General features: G+C 45.9%; 1 protein-coding gene across 1 annotated transcript in view; it reads right to left on the bottom strand.

Annotated features, from left to right (window-relative positions):
• sntg2 (syntrophin, gamma 2) overlaps positions 1 to 27163 on the bottom strand; it is a 403287-nt gene that overhangs the window by 256689 nt on the left and 119435 nt on the right. Inside the window, exons 7-8 of the mRNA XM_070884354.1 lie at positions 25789 to 25876; positions 8157 to 8248 (exon numbers count right to left, since the gene is read on the bottom strand). Coding sequence (XP_070740455.1) covers positions 8157 to 8248; positions 25789 to 25876 — 180 coding nt within the window. The remainder of the gene's footprint in view (positions 1 to 8156; positions 8249 to 25788; positions 25877 to 27163) is intronic.

Raw genomic sequence — 27163 nt, 5'->3', positions numbered from 1 at the left:
GCTATGATTAGTCAACAGGTTATATCTTCTGACTATCAGTATGGCAGCAGGTGAACTAGATAGTCGCTGGTCTTTTTTCATCTAGCAATTCTTATGCTGCTATCATTTGGTTCCAGTCACAGCCTTTGAATGGAAACACATTGGTGCTGAGCGAAACATTCAATTTAGCTAGTATTTGCAATCAAAAGTACTGTGAAAGGGAAGAGGAATACATCAGTACTGAAGCAAAGGTTCCTTGATAATGCAGCTTAACTTTGTCCTCAAAAGAATTCATTCACTGCACCCAGATGACATTTTCATTGTTCTCTCTGACCTTCTTAGAGTAGACTACTGAACCAGAGCCATTTCATCCTGAGTTCAGGGCAAGCTTCAGACATGCATTGTCCACAGAGAATGAAATTAAGACTGAATCAACCTACCAGATAACACTCATGTAAAAAAATTGAAAACACAATGGCGTAGTAATAGTTTTTATGTAAACAAATCTGCTTCTATTTCTGCAAACTCAGCAATAAAAGCACAAAGGAATGTTAATTTGCCTTAAAGCTAGAAGTTAGATTTGAGTAGTTCAGATGTCCTTCATTCATCCCTGGAAATTGTTTCACTCACTATGAAATTATCACTTCAAGGTGCATAGAAAATGAAATATATGGTGCTTGCGTTAAAACATATTGAAGAAAAGACTATCAAGAGCGTAGTTTCCTATTAACAGTAGAGCTGTAACTGGTTGTATCAGCACATAATTAATGTTACCAGGAATCCGGGCAGCCTTGTTAACAGTGCTGCTTCCATGTGTAACGCAACTCTGTTATCGTCATAATGTTCCAAAATGTCACAAATACAGGGAATTTGGCAAAGAGCAAATCATCCCCTAATAACTACGAGCTTGTCACCTGATTTACTTATACTGGTGCCTATGTTTAAAAAATAAATTTGCGATGTGGTAGCACAGGGAGGAGTATCTTTTTAACAAGAAGATAGACAACAAGAAGATAGACAACAAGAAGATGGACAAGAAGAAATCAAACAACAATACCTAAAACCAGGCACTAAACTTGGTGATAGATTCATCTCAATTAAAATAGACAGACTTATTTGTGGGAGCTTGCTGTGCACAAATTGGCTGCCACCTTTCCTACATTACAACAGTGACTACACTTCAAAAAGTACCTAATTGGGCGTAATGCGCTTTGGGACGTCCTGTGGTCATGAAAGGCGCTATATAAACACAAGTCCTTTCTTTCTTTATGGAATATAATTATTTAAGTGGTACACCGCTGCTTGAAATCTTCTGGGCCAGAATGAAAAAAATGACACATTGAGGTGGTAAGAGAGTAGGGGGCTGATATTGCCCCTTTTCTTAAGGCCTCTTAACACCGGAAATCAGCGGCCATGCTGCAGAGTGCAATGCCCATTGACTTTTCGTGTGATGGCTAACATTATCAAAATTCCGTTCCCATGTTATCCGGCGATGCCCTGCTGCCCCCCCATACTGCTCCGCTGCTGCTGATGTGTGGTAAGTTCATCATCACAGTGCACACTGCTGATCTACCCCCTCCCCGACGCCGAAATTCTGCTGTGAAAATCTTCTGCCCGCCCGGCGTTGCCAAAACAAACTTTTTAGCAGTGGTCCAGTGAGACTGAGGCCTTCTGCAATGGTGGCACGGCTCCCCTTAAAGGGGAGGACCCACTGCCGCTGCCGCCATGTTTTTTTTGGCGGTCGACTGCCATGTCGGCCTGACAATTATGCCCCCGGGTTCAGCCAGGCTGCCTGTTGGGTGCCAGGCCACTGGCCTTATCAGAAACCCTCCCTGGTGGTCCAGTGGACCGAAGTTTAAAGATAGCATAGGCTCTCCCCTTTAAGTGAAGGGGAGAGCCATGGTGATGAAGCGTCATGATGACATCATTGCGACAACTACTCCGTACCCCCACCAACTTCCGCCCCTCCATTGTTGCCACCGCCACATAACCACCCCCATTAAGAGCAACTTCCGGATCCGATTTAAAAAAAAACAAAGTGGACTTTCGCTCAAGAGGCGACATCAACCTTTGATAAAAACACTCAAAACGGGTTTAGTGCGCCCCGTTTCGGACGGGGTCAATTTCGGACCCAGGGTCTTGTTACTTGTATGCTGATTTTCCTGTCCTGGCTACTTCAATTCACCATCTTCTCCAGCAGTGTGACCCCAGACTGCCCAGGGTGCATCACTGGGGAAGTCACATCTGGAATATTGAGTGCAAATATGGGCACATTACCCTCAAGAGAAAATTGTTGCATTTAGAAAGGAATTGAATAAGAGGGAACAGTTGATTCAAGAATTTAAGGTCCTAAATCATGTGGAAAGACTTGTTTTCAGTGAAAAAGGTGACTGAGGGGAGATGTGGTCCAGCTCTTCAGATGGCATAGAGGCGCTGATGGTGTAGCTGTTAGTGAGTCTGCTGATTTACTATGTCAGTATATAACCAGAGGATATAGCTTTACAATTACAAACCTCAGCTGAGAAAAGAATCTCTTCCCCCCATCCCGCCTAGAGTAATGGCTATGTAGAGCAAAGTTACAAAAAAAGCAGTTTAGGCCGTATCAATTAACGCATTCAATGACAGCGGTAACCTGCACTTTTTAGCACCTTCCTGTAGAACAACATCTCAAAGTGCTTTACAAGAAGGTAAAGAGGATGGCAAGTAGGAAGCAGGAAGGATGAGGGTGAAAGGTGGATTAAAAGTACGGTTAAAGAACTGGGTTTTCCAAAGGCTTTTTAAGACAGGGAGAGTGGTTGTAAGACAAAATGGTTTGGGGAGAGAACTCCAAAGAGCAGGGCAGAATGGGGCTGAAATCTGTTTTGGTAGGTGCTGCTGAATGGGTGATAGTGCATACCAGCCCATTTTATATTGCATCTGATTTTCTTTACCACAATGGAAAAGGTACATGAACAATGCCGTGCAGTGATAGCTCGAGCTAAATACTGCGGATGCTGGAATCTGGAATAAAATCAGAAAATGCTGGAAATCTCAGCAGGTTAGCATCTGTGGAGAGGAAGCAGAGTTAACGTTTCGGGTCGATGACCTTTCGTCAGAACTCAGATAGCCAGAGCAAATCATGTGATGGGGTGTATCCATAGGACAATTGAGTATAAGACGAGGCATACTGAGTTGTCCTTGTACAAGACCTTAGTCAGGCTGCACTTGGAATACTGTGTCCAGTTTTGGTCTCCTCACATGGTGGGTGATATTGAAGCTCTCGAAAAGGGTGCAGAAGAGGGCCACGCGACTAATTCCAAGTCTAAAGCATCTAAGATATCAAGATAGGCTAAAAGAGTTGGGACGCTATGGGGCCGAAATTCAGCCTCCCAATAAGGCCCGTTACTGTCGGAATGCGGCGGCCAGGTGGTGGAATCGAGTGGCCGCCGATTTATGGCCGAATGGCCGCCGCCAGCAAAATTCAGCACGGGGTGTTTTCTGGCAGTCCCGACTTCCGCCCCGCTGCTGCCGAGCGGCTTTAAGTGCATCATCAGTGTGCGGATCGTCGGGACTGCCCGCCTCCAGCAGAATTCAGGCCCAAAAATCTAATACCCGCCGAGTGGTGCCTCCAACAGCTTTTTCTGTTGGTGTACCTTGCATTCTGTCTGTGAACCATTAATGGCAAGGGCCACTGCTGCAGCCACCATTTTTTTTTTTTTGCCAGCCGACTTCCATGTCAGCCGGACTATTGTGCCCCCGGGTTCAGCCGGGCCGTGAACAGGCAGCCTGGCACCCCTCTTGGATGCCAGGCCGCTGGCCCGGCCGAAACCCTCCCTGGTGGCCCAGTGGCTGATCCTAAATAATTGCTGCTTCTCTCCCCTTTAAATTAAGGGGAGAGCGTGGTGACACAGATGCGCAATGACGTCATCACCACTCCGCTGCTTACTGACAGCGACGGAGACTCCGTCCCGGCCCCCACTTCCGCCCCTCGACAGCACTTACCGCCGCACTTCCATCCCCATTATCACTGACTTCCTGGCCGCTTCAAAAAAAAGGCACAAAGAGCTGAATATCGATCAAGAGTCAACTTCATCCTACCCGATGGTGAAAACACTTAAAAAATGGTAAGTGCACCATGTTTCTGGTGGGCCTGAATTTCAACCCCTATACCTTAGAGCAGTGTAGACTTGGAGGGTATGTGATTGAGGTTTTTAGGATAATGAAGGGTATAGACAGTGTTCCAGCTGACAGTTTATTTCAATTAAATAGGTTAGGCAAGACCAGGGGTTGATCGTGGTAGGATTCTGAGGACCAAGGTGAGGTAGTTCCAAGGGTACCGATGTTGATGTAAAAGAGGGCAGGAGAACTTGAGTTGACAGAAGCGATCTGTCGCTGGTGAGAGAGGTTGTTCCAATGAGGTGACACTGGATAGAGAGTTTGGTCCAAACACTTGCAACCTGCATAAAGCTCAATCTGTCCTCCAAATGCAGTAAGCAACAGCTTCTGAGCTCGGAAAGTGAACAGCTGTGAGATGGGAGCTTTTATAGTGCATTTTCAGCTGTCAAGTAATGAGATGGTCACACAATTCCCGACCGCCTTACCTGACGTAGTCTCTGAGCAGTGTGGACCCCCGTGAACTACCTCTTAAAATGTAAAGGTGAACTCAAAATACTTCTTAATGGGCTGTTAACAAGGTCATAATGACCTGAATTGCCTCACCCACCACTGCATGTCAAGCCTGTTCGGCACTGACAGACCCGACATCTGGGAAAGGTGCGTGGTGACGGGTTGACAGCCGGGTCCCGACCTGCTGTTGAAAAAAAATTCCCACCTGACCCACCACCAATCGTGCCCGCTGGCCCCCTGAAAAATTCCCCCCAATGAGTCTGAAATTCTGGTGATCTCACTTCATTGGTGTAAGTGCGACACAGCTGAACCCCAAATCTGCCCAAGGTGGTGCAACACATCCCAAATCGCGGGGATGGGGTCATTTACATGGTTAGAACAGCCTGCTTATACCTTCAAGGACACTTCAACACCACCCATCCCAATCTGCCCTTGAAAAGCAGAGCAGCCCACAGCTGCTCCACCATTGGCCTTTCTTAATGTCTCAAGAGGAGAATTTTATTGAGGCCATCATAGAATCATTGAATTATAGAAGTTTACAGCACGGAAGGAAGCCATTTCGGCCCATCGTGTCTGTGCCATATGTACAGAATGGGAAGAATGCCCATGGTAGCTGGGAATTCCAAGACACATCTGCTTAATATATAAGGGGGTCAGTTGGAATGTCTGCCTCTGGCCCCCCTTGACCGGAAAATGGCAGAAGCTAAGAAAAGAGTCAGAATCCAAGAACTGCCCTATTTTCTGCCTCCCAATTGGAAATTGCTGGGATTCCATCTTAGCCTGGACCAGAATGTTGTGCTCAATGTCCTTCAAGTCAATGTGTAGGTGCAGCTGAAAAGATTATCTCATGTTTGGAGAGAAAAAAAATCTACCAGCTCCTTGCATTGGTAAATGAATAAGAATATCAGTAAGAATGGGATTGGAGTTTATCGACAATATGGCTAATGTTTGAAATAATCTAATATGCTCAATGGTTTCTGTTCTGCTGAAATGAAGTGTGGAGAAGAGACTATTGCCTGTAGAGGCAGGAGGCCAAGGTTGATGTGAGGATCGGTGAATATTCTGTAGTTTCTCTTGATAATCTTTTGGAATCAAGAAGCAGAACTTTCCCTCAGAAGATTAAATCGATGAAGTGGAGTCCATGATAGGATAGATTGTACACGGTCTGTGAAAGGAGCATGGGTGATGATCCAAATAGGTCCTTGCTTATTCCCTGCTTTCTTACGATCATTTTAGTTCTGTGAGCAAATCTGCAGCTCAACACTGCAGAGTGAGCTATGTCTCACGTTGAGTCTTTCTCATCATTTTATCTCTGCAGAACATACTGTATTTTTGGAGACAAGGGCTTACTGACAAGAGTAAACAGTTCAGTTTTCTGCTGGATGCATTTTCCAATCCCAGCTGTAAACTCTTGCTGTAACATTTAAATATTCACCTGCTATTTTAACCACAGAGAATGTTCGTACTAATATTGGAAAGGTGAGGAAGTGAAGCCTGGCTTGGCGGAAAAGTGCAGGCCAGATGGGAAAATATAAAAACAATGATTGAAATTCCCCAGTGTCAGCGCATGTTTATATAGCAGATGAAGTGAGGCAGGGAATTTGACCTTTTAACAAAGCATCAGCTGCTCATATCAGTACGAGTTGATTTTACCAGACTGAACAATTTCTCAGCGACATGCCTATTGGCGGTGAGAGATTATTGGTAGTGTGAACTGGAAATGGTTCAAAAAACTAAATTCCTGCTCCTGTTTTTTCAACTTTTTCCTGACAAGATTTGTGTCGGTTCCTCCAGGATTGAAGTGAAATTCAACAGTTAAATAATTCCATTGGAAATGGTGGGGTGAGGGGGGGGCATTGCGTGGGGGGGGGGGGGGGGTGAGTGGAGCATAGTACATCTATGTTAGAAACAGAAATGAATTAGTAGTGTGGATCTGCTGAATCTGTAAAATGGTGGTACATAAAACAGAGAAGGTTCCTATGCCTGGGGTTATTGGACCAACTGGGTGCAGAACATACAGGAAAATCAGACAGGTCAGAGCTTGCACCTGTAAGAGTACCTGTCAATGCTTTCAAGGGAAATTGGGCATGATCCTCACTGTCCAATATTCCTGTACTCTCTGCTCCCCCGTGCTCCAACAGCTCCTGGTGTAGAAACAGAGCTATCGACCCCAATCATTTATGGAACAAAGTATCTGGGACAAATGTCTTGGTGCAGTGAATGAAGAACAACAGACTGGATTCTACTACAGTGACTACATTTCTTTCTTTCTTTCTTTTTTGCTTTCTTGCTTTCTTTATTTCTTTCGAGATGTAAAAATGTCTTTGCTTATAGATTTTTATGATGGGGAAAAGATACTCAGTCAACACACACGGCAATGCGAAGGTTGCGGAAGATCGTGTGTTACAGTTGTTGAGCTGTGGTGTTCCTGTGTTGAGATTTCATCCCCCAACTCGTGGATGTGCTGTGGAACCTTTTACCTCCTGATACCACGAGAGAGTGAACCTAGGGTATGGTGAGCTAATACCTAATCTAAACCAGGAGTGAGGGTAATGGAAGGGTTGTGATGTAATGACCTTTTAGCTGAGTTTTAAAAGCAAGACCATTTTAAGTAGATGGAGGGATGGTCACCAATGTTCCCTCTAATTTTATTTTGGTGCGCGGTCCCTTTAAATTTGCTGCACATTATTTTTTCCAGCGGCAACAGCAGGTGAGTGACCTGGGCGGGTCCAGCCTTGCACCTTAGGGGGAACTTTGGTGGCTACCCTGCAGCTTGAGCTCAACAACTGTAACACACGATCTTCCGCAACCTTCGCATTGTCGTGTGTGTTGACTGAGTATCTTTTCCCTATCATAAAAATCTATAAGCAAAGACATTTTTACATCTAGAAAGAAATAAAGAAAGCAAAAAAGCAAAAAAGAAAGAAAGAAATGTAGTCACTGTTGTAATGTAGGAAACATGGAGCCAATTTGTGCACAGCAAACTCCCGCAAACAACAATGTGATAATGATTAGATAATCTGTTTTAATGCTGTTAATTATTAATATTGTCCAGGACACCAAGGATACCTCCCCTGCACCTTAATGGCACCTCAGATTCCCTTTGCAAAGCATTGCAGTATCAGCCTATAGTACATATTCAAGTCCAGAAATGGGGACAGGACCCACAACTTACAATCTTGGAGTCGAGACTGCTACTAACTGAGCCAAGCTGACAAATCAATACTGTACCAAATATCCTTTTACAGCTTTGCCAAACTCAAATGTAGGGAATGCGGCCAATTTACACAAAGCAAGCTCCCGCAAACAGCAATGTGATAATGACCAGATCATCTGTTAAAAAGTATTGGCCAGGACATCAGGCAGATCGCCCCTGCTCATCTTTGAAATAGTGCCATGGGATCTTTTACGTCCACCTGAGAGGGCCTTGGTTTAACGTCTCAACCGAAAGATCACCTCTACAGTATATATTCCAACAACAGGGTAAAAGTATGCTGACTGAAACATTAAATGAACACATTGCTGTGCATTGATAACCTCTTACTGATAAAAGGATGAACAACATAGCTTACGGTATTTGTAGAGTTTCCATTTAAATGTAACCCGCTGTCAAACAGAGGAGAGGATGTCCCGCTGCTGTGGTCACTGGATGGTCCTGGTGAGCCTAGACAATAAAGGAAGCAATGCAGCATTTTTAATATTGAGGAACTGTCAAATGAGAAGAGAGATTATAGGATTTTATAACCGTACCCATCAGTACGGTCACTAATGTGAATGTATTTATGTGGCCAGAATAACTTATACTTTTCTTAAGTGAAGGATTTTTTTTTTGTTTAACAAGTCTTTTCAAACACAAACATATTTAAAAAAAAACCATTACAAATATTAAAGAAAATGTAATGAAAAATCAGACTCTATTTGGTTAACATGTCTTGCCCGTCTTTTCCGTTCACTTTTCTAACAATACATTTGTTTTCTTTCAGAGATAATTTTTCTGTAAGAGTGAACTAAACTGACAGGCATGTGCAGGTAGCCTCATGACAAGGAAAATGTTTTGGGTAATTACTAACATGCAACTGGAGAGTGACATTTTAATTGTTATGTCATAACCACAACATACTTGGAGTTATGGGGAAAATATATTTGAGGATTGCAGTGGCATCTCATCAAAATCAAAGTCAAATTATTTTCAGTTTAATAACAACCTGTGAACTAAACTTCATTCTCTGTATTCATCAAATGCAATTCACAATACTGATCACAAGTCTTTACAACAAATCATTTTGTTGATTAGTTATGCTTTCAGATGTGGAAAGAAATATTTAAATGTTCATAGGTTATCAGTCAATAGTTGGTGTTTGTGACGGTTGACAGTGGATAGGCAATGGCAAACATTTAAAGATCACATAGATGAACTTCAACAATTGTACATCCCTGTCTGGAGTAAAAATAAAATGGGGAAGGTGGCTCAACTGTGGCTAACAAGGGAAATTAAGGATAGTGTTAAATCCAAGGAAGAGGCATATAAATTGACCAGAAAAAGCAGCAAACCTGAGGTCTGGGAGAATTCTATAATGCAGCAGAGGAGGACGAAGGGTTTAATTAGGAGGGGGGAAATAGAGTATGAGAGGAAGCTTGCTGGGAACATAAAAACTGACTGCAAAAGCTTCCATAGATATGTGAAGAGAAAAAGATTAGTGAAAACAAACATAGGTCCCTTGCAGTCAGATTCAGGTGAATTATAATGGGGGACAAAGAAATGTCAGACCAGTTAAACAAATGCTTTGATTCTGTCTTCACGAAGAAAGACACAAATAACCTTCCGGAAATACTATGGGACTGAGGGTCTAGTAAGAAGGAGGAACTGAAGGAAATCCTTATTAGGCAGGAAATTGTGTTAGGAAAATTGATGGGATTGAAGGCCGATAAATCACCGGGGCCTGATGGTCTGCATCCCAGAGTACTTAAGGAAGTAGCCCTAGAAATAGTGGATGCATTGGTGATCATTTTCCAACAGTCAATCGACTCAACATCAGTTCCTATGGTCTGGAGGGTAGCTATTGTAACATCACTTTTTAAGAAAGGAGGGAGAGAAAAAATGGGTAATTATAGACCGGTTAGCCTGACATCGGTCGTGGGGAAAATGTTGGAATCAATTATTAAAGATGAAATAGCAGCACATTTGGAAAGCAGTGACAGGATCGGTCCAAGTCAGCATGGATTTATGAAAGGGAAATCCTGCTTGACAAATCTTCTAGAATTTTTTGAGGATGTAACTGGTAGAGTGGACAAGGGAGAACCAGTGGATGTGATGTATTTGGACTTTCAAAAGGCTTTTGACAAGGTCCCACACAAGAAATTGGTGTGCAAAATTAAAGCACACGGTATTGGGGGTAGTGTACTTACATGGATAGAGAACTGGTTAACAGATAGGAAGCAGAGAGTTGGGATAAACGGGTCCTTTTCAGAATGGCAGGCAGTGACTAGTGTGGTGCTGCAGGGCTCAGTGCTGGGACCTCAACTATTTACAATATACATTAATGATTTGGATGAGGGAATTGAGTGTAATATCTCCAAGTTTGCAGATGACACTAAGCTGGGTGTCGGTGTGAGCCATGAGGAGGGCGCTAAACGGCTGCAGGGTGACTTGGACAGGTTAAGTGAGTGGGCAAACATATGGCAAATGCAGTATAATGTGGATAAATGTGAGGTTATCCACATTGGTGGCAAAAAAACACGAAGGCAGAATATTATCTGAATGGCGGCAGATAAGGAAAAGGGGAGGTGCAACGAGACCTGGGTGTCATGGTACATCAGTCATTGAAAGTTGGCATGCAGGTATAGCAGGTGGGGAAGAAGGCAAATGGTATGTTGGCCTTCATAGCTAGGGGATTTGAGTATAGGACCAGGGAGGTCTTACTGCTGTTGTACAGGGCCTTAGTGTGGCCTCACCTGGAATATTGTGTTCAGTTTTGGTCTCCTAATCTGAGGAAGGACGTTCTTGCTATTGAGGGAGTGCAGCAAAAGTTCACCAGACTGATTCCCAGGATGGCAGGACTGACATATGAGAAGAGACTGGATCGACTGGGCCTGTATTCACTGGAGTTTAGAAGGATGAGAGGGGATCTCATAGAAACATATAAGATTCTGACGGGACTGGACATGTTAGATGCAGGAAGAATGGTCCCGATGTTGGGGAAGTCCAGAACCAAGGGACATAATCTAAGGATAAGGGGTAAGCCATTTAGGACTGAGATGAGGAGAAACTTCTTCACTCTGGGAGTTATTAACCTGTGGAATTCCCTACCTCAGAGAGTTGTTGATCCCAGTTCATTGGATATATTCAAGAGAGAGTTTGATATGGCCCTTACGGCTAAAGGGATCAAGGGGTATGGAGAGAAAGCGGGAAAGCAGTACTAAGGTGAATGATCAGCCATGATCTTATTGAATGGTGGTGCAGGCTCGAAGGGCCAAATGGCCTACTTCTGCACCTATTTTCTATGTTTCTATGTTTCTATGTGACTTCCTTGACAGAAAAAGACAACCCTTTGCTCTGTACAATCAGTAATGACATACACCCGATGTGAAAGGGAAAAAAGTGGAGTCCTTCGCCAGTCACTGCCAATTGCCAATTTACTAGCTAGCAAAAGTGCAAGTGGGTTCTAGCAACATCTGGATTACACTGCAATATGGGTTTCGCTCATACTCTGCAGAATGGAGCTTCCCAGAAAAATATTGAGCACTATGTACAATAACATTATCGAATAATGTCACTCAATACCAGTTCTGGTTCTGCTCATTTCTAAAAGAAAACAGTTCCCTAGAACCATAGAAGCTGACACCACGAAGGAAGGCTATTCGGCCTACCATGTCTTTGCTCAATGCAAAATTGTTCTGCGCTCTCTTCATAGCCCGGTATCTTCTTCTGTTCCATTGCTTATTCACTTCTCCCTTAAAAGATGCAATAGGCTCTGTCTCAACTGCTCTCAGTGGCAAAGCACTTCACGCATTAATAACGCTCGGTGTAAAGACATTTCTCCTAAACTCTCTCCTCACTTATTTTGGGAGAATTTTAAATGAATAACTCCTTCTCCTGACCCCACTGACCAGGGGAAACAATATTTCCCTAGTCATCCACTCAGAGCCTTTCATAATTTTGAAAACCTCTACTGGATCTCATCTTATCGAATATCTCATGACTCTTCTCATGACGAGGGTAGAGATTAAGCATGTTGGTCACGATACAATTTCTGGTTCTTCTGGATGCACCTGAGTCACAACCACCTTGAGGAGAGTGCCCTTAATGGGTAAGTTGTAGCAGATGCTGTGACTCGTTAGAAACTGGGCTCGAGTAAACCCTTTCTCTGAGGGTTTGCTCTAGTGCATTAGTAGACTCGTGTTTGGATACTGAACTACATCACTCAAGCTCCTAATGATGTTCTTGATTATACCACTTTTTCCAGAAAGATCATTTGATTGGGATATAACAGGCTAAAAGTAGTGGGCTTAAAATTCCCTTTTTGACAACCTACAGATTTCCCTGTTATTGTAACAAGGTTCCTTGGGGTAAAAGTTTATTTGCGCCCGCCCGAGATACACATAACCCTGGGCCTCCGGCCTTTTTATCATCTAAATGAGGAGCAACGATCACCTAATGGGCATCTCCAGACAGCTCACTGGAGAAGAGGCCTCAAAGATCTGGCCGTTCATTCATCAGCAGCGGCCTGCAGTTAAGTTTTAAAGGGAATTGAGAGAGGGAGGCGATGGGGAAGGACAGCAACAGTGGCGAGGAGGGAGGGTGACAGGGGCGATCGAGAGGGAAAATATTGGGTAAGCCATCGGGAGAGAGGATAGCAGGGACGGGGGATGATTGGGAGGGAGGGTAACAGGGGGTGATCGGGGGGAGGGTATCAGGGGCGATTGGGCGCGAGAGTAGTATTGAGGGGGGATCAGCACTTGTAGTAACTGAGTAAGTGTTGTGCTGATAAATGGAACCCAATGCACAATCTTTCAATAGATCGCCCATTGCCTGGCTCCACCTTGGCCGATAAATTAGCTCAAGATTTCCTCACTTGCATTTCTCATTGCTAAGATGTATCATGTGAACTTTCTGCAACATTTTCCAGGTAGATGTTGAGAGATTACGGGGCTGAGATGGCCCTCAGCAAAAAATTGAGGAGGACACTTTGAATTAACCAGAAATTTACCGTCCGGCGGGAGTCAGAGGGAAGAGCCGGAAAATTGGGCTTTTTAACTCTGACACTGCCTCCCAGTGCTTTGGAGCGCTGTTTGAGATGGTGTAGGGGCAGGTTTGCGATGGGGCGAGGTGGTGTCCATCACCGCGACGCGGATGTGCCGCGCCCTGCGGATGCGTCGAAATGTCCCTCCCCTTCACTTAAAGGGGAGGGACATTGTGAGGCTGACGTGGAGCCCACTGGGCCACCAGGAAGGGGATCGGCCGAGTCAGCGGCCCAGCACCCAAGAAAGGGTGTCAGGCTGCCTGCCTGGCTCAACCAGCGGCCGCCATTGTCGGGCCGACTCAGGAGTAGGCTGACAATTAAAATAAAATGCCGGCTGCGGCAGTGCGACCGCGCCGCCCAGCCACTGGCAGATTCCCACGGGGCGATAAGGGGTCGCCGCCAGCAGGTAAGGATTCGGCGCATAAGGCAGGGCAGAAACCCGTTCCCGCTGCCTGCAGCTTGGGGGCAATTGTGAATGGGTCGGTCCCGCCTCCTGCCCCCCCCACCCCCGTCCCCCCGCCCCAGGTGGAAAGGCTTTATGTTAGAGATGGTAATGGCCCTTAAAGAAGGGAGCAATTCCACCATCCCCCCCGCCCCCGCCAACATTTCTGCTTCTCAGAAAATTAGACCCATGATCATTGGGCGCTCATATCTGCAAATCTAGTAATCCAATTTCCTTAAGTGTAGCTGTTTTCATTTGACCATCGATTTTATCTCTTAGAGAATCTGTATATCTTCTTAGCATCAGCTGTCTTTAGATACAGGTGTGATTCCCCGCTCAGGCCTGAGCGAAGATTACAACCGGGATTGAATGATGTCATTGGGCCACAACATGCTTAAATAAAGAACCACCTTGTTGGCTTTGGATGCTTGTCCTTGCTGCGTGCAAGATGAATTTAGGGAGCTAGGAGCTAAATCAAAAAGCAGGACCTCTAAAGTAGTAATCTCAGGTTTGCTACCAGTACCACGTGCTAGTCAGAGTAGGAATGGCAGGATAGCTCAGATGAATACGTGGCTTGAGGAGTGGTGCAGAAGGGAGGGATTCAAATTCCTGGGACATTAGAACCGGTTCTGGGGAAGGTGGGACGAGTACAAACCGGACGGTCTGCACCTGGGCAGGACCGGAACCAATGTTTGCTAGTGCTGTTGGGGAGGGGTTAAACTAATATGGCAGGGGGATGGGAACCTATGCAGGGAGGCAGAGGGAAGTAGAATGGTGGCAGAAGCAAAAGATAGAAAGAAGAAAAGTAAAAGTGGAGGGCAGAGAAACCCAAGGCAAAAAGCAAAAAGGGCCACATTACAGCAAAATTCTAAAGGGTCAAAGGGTGTTAATAAGACAAGCCTGAAGGTTCTGTGCCTCAATGGGAGGAGTATTCGGAATAAGGTGGACGAATTAGCTTCACATATCTATAGAAGCTTTTGCAGTCAGTTTTTATGGTCCCGGCAAGCTTCTTCTCGTACTCTATTTTCCCCCTCTGAATTAAACCCTTTGACCTCCTCTGCTGAATTCTAAATTTCTCCCAGTCCTCAGGTTTGCTGCTTTTTCTGGCCAATTTATGTGCCTCTTCCTTGGCTTTAACACTATCCTTAATTTCCCTTGTTAGCCACGGTTGAGCCACCTTCCCCGTTTTATTTTCACTCCATACAGGAATATACAATTGCTGAAGTTCATCCATGTGATCTTTAAATGTTTGCCATTGCCTATCCACCGTCAACCCTTTAAGTTTCATTTGGCAGTCTATTCTAGCCATTTCACGCCTCAAACAATTGAAGTTACCTTTCCTTAATTTCAGGACCCTAGTTTCTGAATTAACTGTGTCACTCTCCATCCTAATAAAGAATTCTACCATGTTATGGTCACTCTTCCCCAAGGGGTCTCGCACAACAAGATTGCTAATTAGTCCTTTCTCATTTCACATCACCCAGTCTAGGATGGCCAGCTCTCTAGTTGGTTCCTCGACATATTGGTCTAGAAAACCATCCCTTATACACTTCAGGAAATCCTCCTCCACCACATTGCTACCAGTTTGGTTAACCCAATCAGTATGTAGATTAAAGTCGCCCATGATAACTGCTGTACCTTTATTGCATGCATTCCTAATTTCTTGATTGATGCAGTCCCCAACCTTACTACTACAGATTGGTGGTCTGTACACAACTCCCACTAGCGTTTTCTGCCCCTTGGTATTCTGCAGCTCCACATCATCCAAGCTAATGTTCTTTCTTATTATTGCATTAATTTCCTCTTTAACCAGCAATGCTACCCCGCTTCATTTTCCTTTCTGGCTATTCTTCGAATTGTTGAATACCCCTGGATGTTGAGTTCCCAGCCTTGGTCACACTGGAGCCATGTCTCCGTGATGCCAATTACATCATTCCCGTTAACTGCTATCTGCGCAGTTAATTCATCCACCTTATTCCGAATACTCTTCGCATTGAGACACAGAGCCTTCAGGCTTCTCTTTCTAACACACTTTGCCCCTTTAGAATTTTGCTGTAATGTGGCCCTTTTTGTTTTTTGCCTTTGGTTTCTCTGTCCTCCACTTTTACTTTTCTTCTTTCTATCTTTTGCTTCTGCCCCCATTCTACTTCCCTCTGCCTCCCTGCATAGGTTCCCATCCCCCTGCCATATTAGTTTAACTCCTCCCCAACAGCACGAGCAAACACTCCCCCTCAGACATTGGTTCCGGTCCTGCCCAGGTGCAGACCATCCAGTTTGTACTGGTCCCACCTTCCTCAGAATCGGTTCCAATGTCCCAGGAATTTGAATCCCTCCCTTCTGCACCACTCCTCAAGCTCCGTATTCATCTGAGCTATCCTGCGATTCCTACTCTGACGAGCACATGGAACTGGTAGCAATCCTGAGATTACTACTTTTGAAGTCCTACTTTTTAATTTAGCAACAAGCTCCCTAAATTCGTCTTGTAGGACCTCATCCCTGTTTTTACCTATATCGTTGGTACCTATATGCACCATGACATCTGGCTGTTTACCCTCCCTTTTCAGAATGCCCTGCACCTGCTCCGAGACATCCTTGACCCTTGCGCCAATGAGGCAACATACCATCCTGGAGTCTCGGTTGCGGCGGCAGAAATGCCTATCTATTCCCCTTACAATTGAATCCCCTATGGTGAGAGCTCTCCCACTCTTTTTCCTGCCCTCCTGTGCAGCAGAGCCACCCATGGTGTCATGAACTTGGCTGCTGCTACCCTCTCCTGGTGAGTCATCCTCCCCAACAGTACCCAAAGCGGTGTATCTGTTTTGCAGGAGGATGATTGCAGGGGACTACCTTCCTTGCACTGCTCTTCCTGTTGGTCATCCATTCCCTATCTGGCTGTGTACCCTTTTCCTGCGGTAAGACCAACTCACTAAACATGCTATTCACGTCATTCTCAGCATCGTGCATGCTCCAGAGTGAATCCACTCACCGCTCCAGTGCCGCAATGCAGTCCGTCAGGAGCTGGAGGTGGATACACTTCCCGCACACGTAGTCGTCAGAGACACCGGAAGCGTCCCTGACTTCCCACATAGTACAGGAGGAGCATAACACGTGTCCGAGCTCTCCTGCCATGGCTTAACCCCTAGATCAACTTAATTTGGCAACAACAAGGCTAAAGAAAAGAAAAAGAAAAACTACTTACCAATCACCAGCCAATCATTTACCCACTTGGCTGTGACGTCACCTTTCTATTTCTTTCTACTTCTTTTTCGCCTCCCTGCTGCAGCTGCACCGGCTGGCCTCTCGCCTGGCACTCCGCCTCCCGACTCCCCGCTCGCCTCTCCAACGCTGCTGTTGGGCCTCTTGTAGGCCTCTCGCCTGGCACTCCGCCTCCCGACTCCCCGCTCGCCTCTCCAACGCTGCTGTTGGTCCTCTTGTAGGCCTCTCGCCTGGCACTCCGCCTCCCGACTCCCCGCTCGCCTCTCCAACGCTGCTGTTGGTCCTCTTGTAGGCCTCTCGCCTGGCGCTCCACCTCCCGACTCCCCGCTCGCCTCTCCAACGCTGCTTGACAAATCTTCTAGAATTTTTTGAGGATGTAACTGATGTCATGTATTCAACTATCATTGTAACCTATGTATAAGCTGACCAAAGTTGTACACCTTGAGAACATTGACCACAAGGGGGTGAACTTGTGGGAGACACTCCGAACCTGCACTTTCAGGTATAAAAGGGGAAGCGCCACCCACCTTCATCACTCGAGGTCTTGATAATAAAGTAACTGGTTACAAAGTGATCTTCTCTCAAGTATGGGCCCCGTATCGTATGCATTTATACTGTATAGTAAGGATATATCATTGGCGATGAGAAACTGAGATTTAAACCACGCGAACATGGCCACTCACAGCACAGAAGAGAGGTACTGTGTTGGTGATGATTGGAACGACTTTATTGAGAGACCACAGCAAAGTTTTGTCACGAAGGAATGGTTGGGACAGGATTCGGCCAACAAATGCAGGGCTCATCTCCTGATGTTTTGTGGATCCAGAACATACTCCATGATGAAGGACCTTCTAGCGCCAGAGAAGCCAGCGGACAAGACTTTTGAAGAGCTCAGTAAGTTGATCTGTGAACACCTTAAACCGGCGAGCAGCATGCACATGGCGAGACACCGGTTTTACACGCACCGGCGGCGAGAAGTGCAAAGCGTTCCAGACTTCGTGGCAGACCTCCGGCGATTGGCGAGCCGATGTAAGTTCCCAGATGCATGCAGAGCGGAGATGCTGCAAGACTTTTTTATTGAGGGCATCGGGCACGCTGGGGTTTTCAGGAAACTGACTGAAACCAAAGTCTTGGCCTTGGAAGCGGCGGCTCTGATAGCCCAGACATTTATCTCAGGGGAGGAAGAGACCAGAATGATATTTGACAAAAATCTTGGCTCAAATGAGGCAAACGACCAGGGAGTCAACATTGTTAACGCGGCACACAGTTCTCTAAGCAGACAAGGGCAATCGGACATGCCCCAGCATGTAGTCGAACCCAAAGGGGGAATTCAACAGAGACAATGGCTAGCTGAATGGCGATTCATGCCATCGCAATGGACAATGCGGCCAGTAATCGGGCCATCAACAACTGTTAATGGTGCACTTAAGGACAGTTACAGAGACAGTCAGAGACAATCGACTGGTAATGGACCTTTTGTTTCCAACGATGGGGCCTCCAGCTCATGCTGGAGGTGTGGAGGCAAACACCGAGCCAGAGCTTGCAGGTATCAGCAATATACCTGCAGAAACTGCAACGTCAGCGGTCATTTGGCGCGTATGTGCAGGAAGCCTGCAGCCAGGTTGTTGTATGAGGAGGACGGGCCCGATGTAAACCCTACGAGGCCAAATGAATACTGGGCGAAATCGCTGGAAGCTGAAGTTCACCGAGTTCATGTGGAGCACATATACAGTTCATATACCAGGACGCCACCGATAATGATGAAAGTGCTCCTCAATGGCATCCCAGTATTAATGGAGCTAGACACGGGGGCCAGCCAGTCCCTGATGAGTATCCAACAGTTCGAAAGGCTGTGGGTGTCCAAGGCCAGGAGGCCAAAATTATTGCAGATTGACGCACAGCTATGAACATATACAAAGGAGATCATTCCGGTGCTCGGGAGCACCACGTAGGCTTTGTAAAGTCGTTACTCTACAGCATGAAGCCACCCGAGGCACATTCCAGGGACAAGGCCACTCCGTGACCTTAACTCTTTATTACAGTGCTCCAGAAGTGATGACCCTGCATGGGACCTCCCTTTATATAACTGAGTGATCAGGTAAGGAGTGTCTCCCACAAGTTCACCCCCTATGGTCAAGGTATGAATCTGAGTTGAGTGTATACAGTGTATACAGTAATACAGTGGTGTTCCACTGTCATTACAAACATGACAGTCATGACCCACAAAGATTCGGAGAACAGATTGCCAACTCTGGATTGTCCCGGGGGACGGTCCCGCACTACTGGGTAGGAGTTGGCTTGCTGTCATGAACTGGAAATGGGGCGATGTCAATGCAATTTCTCCTGTGGAGCGAGTATCATGCTCACAGGTCCTGGACAAATTTGACTCAGTATTTCAACCCGGCATCGGCACTTTCATGGGGGCCAAGGTAGTGGTTCACATAAACCCGGACGCCAGGCCAGTACACCACAAGGCCAGAGCGAAGCCATACGTAATGCGGGAAAAGATAGAATGCGAATTGGACCGCCTGCTGAGGGAAGGCATCATCTCGCCAGTCGAATTCAGTGACTGGGCGAGCCCGATCATGCCGGTGCTCAAGGCGGATGGGTCGGTCAGGATATGTGGCGATTACAAGGCGACCATCAATCGGGTATCACTCCAAGACCAGTACCCACTACCGAGAGCGGAGGACCTCTTTGCGACGCTATCCGGTGGCAAACTTTTTTCAAAATTGGATCTGACCTCAGCTTACATGACCCAGGAGCTGGCGAGTGAGTCAAAGAAGCTGACCACCATCACAACACACAAGGGGTGGTTTGAGTACAACAGATGTCCGTTCGGGTTTCGTTCGGCTGCCGCGATCTTTCAGCGAAATTTGGAAAGCCTCCTCAAGTCGATTCCAAGGACAGTGGTTTTTCAAGACGACATCTTACTTAAGGAAGGATATAATAGCTTTGGAGGGGGTACAGAGAAGATTCACTAGGCTGATTCCAGAGATGAGGGGGTTACCTTATGATGATAGATTGAGTAGACTGGGTCTTTACTCGTTGGAGTTCAGAAGGATGAGGGGTGATCTTATCGAAACATTTAAAATAATGAAAGGGATAGACAAGATAGAGGCAGAGAGGTTGTTTCCACTGGTCAGGGAGACTAGAACTAGGGGGCACAGCCTCAAAATACGGGGGAGCCAATTTAAAACCGAGTTGAGAAGGAATTTCTTCTCCCAGAGGGTTGTGAATCTGTGGAATTCTCTGCCCAAGGAAGCAGTTGAGGCTAGCTCATTGAATGTATTCAAATCACAGATAGATAGATTTTTAACCAATAAGGAAATTAAGGGTTATGGGGAGCGGGCGGGTAAGTAGAGCTGAGTCCATGGCCAGATCAGCAAAGATCTTGTTGAATGGCGGAGCAGGCTCGAGGGGCTAGATGGCCTACTCCTGTTCCTAATTCTTATGTTCTTATGTTCATCCTCATCACGGGTCGCGATACTGAAGAACACCTTCACAATTGGAGGAGGTGCGACGCAGACTGGACCGGGTAGGGCTGCGACTGAAAAAGGCGAAGTGCATCTTCTTAGCTTCAGAGGTAGAATTCCTGGGGAGGAGGGGAGCAGCAGACGGGATCAGACTCACTGCGTCCAAAACGGAAGTGATCCCGAGAGACCCAGACTCCGTAACACGACGGAGCTGCGTTCGTTCCTGGGACTCCTGAACTATTTTGGTAACTTTCTTCCCAAATTGAGCACGCTGTTAGAGCCGCGACACGTGCTCCTTCGCAAAGGTCGCGATTGGGTCTGGGGGGACAGCCAGGAAAGGGCTTTTGATAGAGCACGCAACTTGTTATGCTTCAATAAACTGTTACCGTTATATGACCCGTGTAAGAAACTTGTTCTAACGTGCGATGCGTCATCCTATGGGGTCGGGTGTGTGTTGCAGCATGTGAATGCCAATGGTCAGTTACAGCCGGTAGCTATGCCTCCAGAAGTCTGTCCCAGGCAGAAAGGGACTACGGGATGGTAGAAAAGGAGGAGCTAGCATGTGTATATGCAGTAAAAAAAAAATGCACCAGTACCTGTTTGGCAGGAAATTTGAGCTGGAGACGGATCACAAACCCCGAACATCCCTTTTGGCCAACAACAAGGCAATAAATGCGAATGCATCGGCCCGCATACAGAGGTGGGCACTCACGTTAGCAGCCTATGACTATACCATTTGGCACAGACCGGGCACTGAAAACTGCCCCGATGCACTCAGCAGGCTCCCACTAGCCACCACTGAGGGGGCAGCTGAGCATGATGCTGAGATGATCATGGCTGTTGAAGCTTTCGAAAGCGAAGTCTCACCTGTGACAGCCCGTCAGATTAAAGTCTGGACAAATAAAGACCCGCTACTGTCTTTAGTTAAGAAATGTGTCCTGATTGGGGTCTGGGCAGCCACGTATGGGGCATGCCCTGAAGAATTTAAACCGTTTCATCGGCGCAAGGATGAACTCTCGATTGCCTACTGTGGGGAAACCGAGTAGTCATGCCCCAGAGGGGCAGAGAGATATTTATCAGAGAACTTCACAATGAGCACCCGGGCATTGCCATGATGAAGGCAATTGCCAGGTCACACGTTTGACGGCCAGGGATAGATGCAGACCTGGAACTTTGTGTTCGACGGTGCAACACGTCTGCCCAGCTGGGCAACGCACCCAGGGAATCCCCGCTTAGCCCCTGGTCCTGGCCCGCCAAGCCATGGTCACGCATCCATGTGGACTACACGCGTCCTTTCATGGGAAAAATGTTTTTGGTTCTAGTAGACGCCTACCCCAAATGGATCGAGTGTGCCATTTTAAATTCAAGCACATCCTCTGTCACGGTAGAAAGTTTACGGGCAATGTTCGCCGCCCATGGTCTACCGGATGTCTTGATCAGCGACAATGGCCCATGCTTCACAAGCACTGAATTCCAAGACTTCATGACTAGCAATGGAATCAACCATGTCAGAACGACATCGTTCAAGCCGGCCTCAAATGGCCAGGTGGAATGAGCAGTGCAGATAATCAAACGGGGGATGCTCAGAATCCAAAGGGGTTCCCTACAAAGCCGCTTTTCACGTCTCCTGTTGGCCTACAGATCCCGACCACACTCGCTCACAGGGGTTCCACCCGCAGAGCTGCTAATGAAAAGGGCGCTCAAAACCAGGTCATTCCTTATACACCCTACTATGAAAGAAATTGTTGAGAGCAGGTGTCAATCACAATGTGACTACCATGACAGGAATGCGAGGGCGCGATGTATTGATGTCAATGACCCTGTTTTTGTCCTTAATTACGCTGCAGGGCCCAAATGGCTTGCAGGCACTGTGATTGCCAAAGAGGGTAGTTAAACTTACCAATGGACAAATCTGCCGCAAACATGTGGATCAAACTAAAAGGAGTTTCAGCAACCCGATAGAAGAAGCAGAGGAAGAACACGATGTAGAGTGTACTCCACCACAGGTGACCGAACACCAGAACCAAGTGGAGGAGAGCGCAGTCACGGTGGGCAGTCCGGACAGGCCTGAGGCACCGCAAACAGCAGACACTCAGGCCAGCACCCAACAACCGGAGCCCCAACTCAGGCGCTCTACAAGGGAGGGTAAACCACCAGAGAGACTTAACCTGTGATCCCAATAAGACTTTGGCGGGGAGGTGATGTCATGTATTCAACTATCATTGTAACCCATGTATAAGCTGACCTAAGTTGTACACCTTGAGACCATTGACCAAAAGAGGGTGAACTTGTGGGAGACACTCCTAACCTGGATTTTCAGGTATGAATGTGAGATAATGTCGGCTAGCACGTCCATTGCCACCAATGAAAGCCTGCGGGCCATGTTTGCCATACACTGCTTACCCGATGTCCTGATGAGCGACAACGGGTCATGTTTTACCAGTGCTGAGTTCAAAGAATTCATGACCCGTAACGGGATCAAATATGTCATGTCTGCCCTGTTTAAACCAGCATCCAATGGTCAGGCAGGGAGAGCAGTGCAAACCATCAAGCAAGGCTTGAAGAGAGTAACTGAAGGCTCACTGCACACTCGTCTATCCCGAGTCCTGCTTAGCTACTGCATGAGACCACATTCACTCACTGGGATCCCACCTGCTGAACTGCTCATGAAAAGAGCACTTAAGGCAAGGCTCTCGTTAGTTCACCCTGATCTACATGAACAGGTAGCGAGCAGGCGGCTTCAACAAAGTGCAGACCATGATAGCGCAAATGTGTCATGCGAGATTTAAGTCAATGATCCTGAATTTGTATTAAATTATGGACAGGGTCCGTAGTGGCTTCCCGGTACTGTCGTGGCCAAAGAGGGGTGTTTTGGGTCAAACTTTCAAATGGACTCATTCACCGGAAACACTTGGACCAAATCAAACTCAGATTCACGAACTACCCTGAGCAACTCACCTTGGACCCTACATTTTTTGATCCCCCAACACACACATCAGCGGCAACCGGCACCACGGTTGACCATGAAGCAGAACCCATCATCCACAGCAACCCTGCAGGGCCCAACACACCAGGCAGCCCCAGCAAGGCCAGCTGCACAGCAGCCCAGCGAGGGCCCAACAAATGATTCAACAACACCAGCTTTCATACCGAGACGATCAACCAGGGCAAGAAGGGCCTCTGATCGACTCACATTTTGAAAATAGTTACACTATTGACTTTGCAGGGGAATGTTGTTATATATGTCGACTTGTATTTAATCTGTACATCCACAGAGGGCTCATTCCCCGGATCCCAAGTGTTCCCATAATCCCTTAGGAGCACAGGTATATAAGAAGGCTTCACAGGTCGGAGAGGCACTCTGGAGACCTGCAATAAAAGACTAAGGTCACACTTTACTTTGAGCTCACAGTGTTCAGTCTGACTTTTTCTCCATACACAACAGTTTCTTACTATTGCAGTGATTCCATCCTTTATCAATAGAGCTACCCCACTTCCTTTTCCTTTCTGTCTGTCCTTCCGGATTATCAAGTACCTCTGACTATTTAATTGCCAGTCCTGGTCACCTTGCAACCACGTCTCTGTAATGTCTATCAGATCATACCCATTTGTCTCAATTTGTGCCATCAACTCATCTATTTTGTTACAAATGCTACGTGCAGTTAGACAAAGTGCCTTTAAGTTTCTTTTTTTTAACCTGTTTTTCCCACTTGTTTCCTCTCTCCTTCAAACTTACTTTTTTTTTTGCCTCTAATTCCAGCTTTACTCCCCTCCCTACTGAATCTATTTTCAGGTTCCCATCCCCCTGCCAAGTAGTTTAAATCCTCCCCAACAGCACTAGCAAACCCCCCCGCGAAGATATTGGTCCCTGCTCTGTTGAGGTGCAACCCGTCTGGCTTGTACTGGCCTATATGTGATTGCAGACCTACAGCAATGTAGTTGACTCTTATTGCCCTCTGAAATGGCCCTGCGGCTCACCACCACCTTCTCAAGGGCAATTAGAGATGGGCAATAAGTGCTGGCCTTGCCAGTGATGCTCACATCCCGTGAATGAATTAAAAAAAGACAGGGTCTATAGTGCAATGTATCATCATCAATTCTGTGGATTAGGATTGGTGAGTTATACAGATTTCAATGTGCAATGTTTTAAAATGGTCCTGTTAATTAGATATTGCCAATAGATTAGGTATTGATACTGAAAGGTCAATTATTTACACTCAAATTCCTTTCATCTTTATCAACATGAACACATTAGCTTGTTCTACTAATTTCCTGCTGCAATGTACATGACCTAGTATTTATTTAAATTACTTAGCCTATCTATATAATTTAATTTGAATGCAGTCAGTCTCTATGTCCATATTTCTCCTTGCAACCTAAAATCATCTTCTTAACTAGATATTCATACAGCTCCATATATAGAAAGAGTTTAGTGGCAGAGCAGTAAATGTGTAACAAGTGCGCACATTGGGCCGAAAATTATGCTGAAGATGCTCCAATAGCGGAAGAGTATAGGAGTAGAATGACTTTTTACTGTCATGGTTGGTCGTCTGCTCCTCCAGCTGAAGTACACTCAAACTCGATGGGCCGAATGGCCTCCTTCTGTGGCCTGAGGAAAAGAGTGTTTGAAGACCAGGCCCTCAAATCTGCCACCAAGCTCATGATCTATAAGGCTATCATAATACCCACCCTCCTGTATGGCTCAGAGACGTAGACCATGTAGAGTAGACACCTCAAGTCGCTGGAGAAATACCACCAATGGTGTCTCCGCAAGATCCTATAAATCCCCTGGGAGGACAGACACACCAATGTTAGCGTCCTTGACCAGGCCAACATCCCAGCATTGAAGCACTGACCACACTTGATCAGCTCCGCTGGGCAGGCCACATTGTTCACATGTCAGTCACGAGACTCCCAAAGCAAGCGCTCTACTCGGAACTCCTTAACGGCAAATGAGCCAAAGGTGGACAGAGGAAATGTTAGAAGGACACCGTCAAAGCCCCCCCTGATAAAGTGCGACATCCCCACTGACACCTGGGAGTCCCTGGCCAAAGACCGCCCTAAGTGGAGGAAGTGCATCCGGGAGGGCGCCGAGCACCTCGAGTCTCATCGCCGAGAGCATGCAGAAATCACGCTCAGGCAGCGGAAGGAGCGTGCGGAAAACCTGTCCCACCCACCCTTTCCATCAACGACTATCTGTCCCACCTGTGACAGACTGTGGTACTCGTATTGGACTGTTCAGCCACCAAAGAACTCATTTTAAGAGTGGAAGCAAGTCTTCCTTGATTCCGAGGGACTGCCTATGATGATGATGAAAGATAACAATTACATAAATACTGTATAAAAGCAAATTGCTGTTGTTGCTTGTATGAAATTCCTTGATCTGTTATTTTAATGAAGGCATTAAAATGTGCATTAAACCCAGTGGATGAGTGCTTCATTAAAATGGTGGACACAGGAATTTCAGATGGACGTGTTAACTACTAATATTAGACTGCATGATTTCCACTCACTTTTGTGGCTGGCAAACTCCAAGTGGCATAATAAGAATGCATCATATCTCAGAAGGTAATTGAAATATATTTACAGAGTTGTTTGAAAAGAAATAAATAAGAAAAAAGGACATTTCAAATATGTAGGCACTAATGTGGGTAGCTAACTGAGACAACAGGTATTTATAATGACATTATGTGTGGAGCTGCCTCAAGCCATTTTGTGTCGAATTCAATGAGGCAATCTTTGGAAAATGCTTATGTCAATGCTGATCTTATTTAACGGCATCAAAGCAGAAAAGAACTGTGAATCTATCTCTATTTTTTTTGTCTCTTACCTAGAGGAAGCTTAAGGAAGGAAGGAGCTTCCCTGAGGTACTGAACAGCGATAGTAACTTCATCCCCAGCATTTCGCAGTAGGTGCACCTGTCAACGTGATTTATAACAACAGCTTTACTGCAAAGAAATCACCAGATATAGTAATTATAACAAAAATACAGCAAGTCATTCACATGTCAACTCTCTCTTATCTTAGCATACGGAGATTAAACAGAATGCTGAATTTAGAATAGTATTCAGATAGATTAAAAAGCCGCGAAAGGCAAAGTGAAAGGCTTAGAATTTGATCCTCATTGTTTTACGGACAAAAGTTCCCATCCAAAAGCTGTCCAACCAGACATTGAGTGTGGCCATTTTTCAGGCGTCCCAGGCGACCTCCTAAAACAGTCATTTGGCCCCTTACATATGTTAATATGGGGCTTCAGGACCCTCCATGATAAAGAGCGGAACACGTGAATGTCCTGCAATTACACTGATTCAAAATGGGTGTAAAATTACACCCAGTATGTCGAGGCAGCAGGAAACAAAGTCACTTTTCTGGGTATTTTATTGTTATTTTATTAACCAATCAGTCTTTTGTTTATCCTCACTGAGAGCAACTATGTACTTTCTGTTTTTTTGAATGCATTTTTATGACATCAGTATGAGGCACATTAAAAATTTAAAAGCCACCATGATTTCATTTTCTTAAACATGCATGCCTAATGTACATGATTGATGGCTTGAAACTTTAATTCTCATACATAAGGAAGAAATATATAGTATGAGTTTCACGTATATCTCGGGCCCCGATTATTTATGCTGATTTCTTGTTGTTCTACGTTGATTTTTACGTTCTGGCATATACTAATGAGATTGGCAAGAAATTGCAGCATAAAATTATGTTCACATAATTACAGAATGGTTACTGCACAGAAGGAGGTCATATGGCCTGTCGAGCCTGTGCCGGCTCTCTGCAAGAGCTCTTCAGCTAGTCTCACTTTCTCGCCCTTTCCCGGTAGCCCTGAAATTAATTTTCCTTCGGGTACTTTTCTAATTCTATTTTGAAAGCCACGATTGAGTCTGCCTCCACTACCCTTTCAGATAGTGCATTCCGGATCCTAACCACTCGCTGCGTAAAAAAGTTTTCCTCATGTTGCCTTTGGTTCTTTTGCCAATCACCTTAAATCTGTATCCTCTGGTTCTTGACCCTTCTGCCAATGGGAACAGTTTGTCTCTATCTACTCTGTCTAGAGCCAGCATGATTTTGAAAACCTCTATTAGATCTCCTCTCAACCTTCTCTACTCCAAGGAGAACAACCCCAGCTTTTCTCGTCTATCCACATAACTGAAGTTCCTCAACCCTGCAAACATTCTCGTAAATCTTTTCTCAAG

This window comes from Pristiophorus japonicus, chromosome 7 (genome assembly GCF_044704955.1).
Source record: "Pristiophorus japonicus isolate sPriJap1 chromosome 7, sPriJap1.hap1, whole genome shotgun sequence".
Taxonomy (NCBI): Eukaryota; Metazoa; Chordata; class Chondrichthyes; family Pristiophoridae; genus Pristiophorus; species Pristiophorus japonicus.
This window is presented reverse-complemented; position numbering and strand designations above follow the sequence as displayed.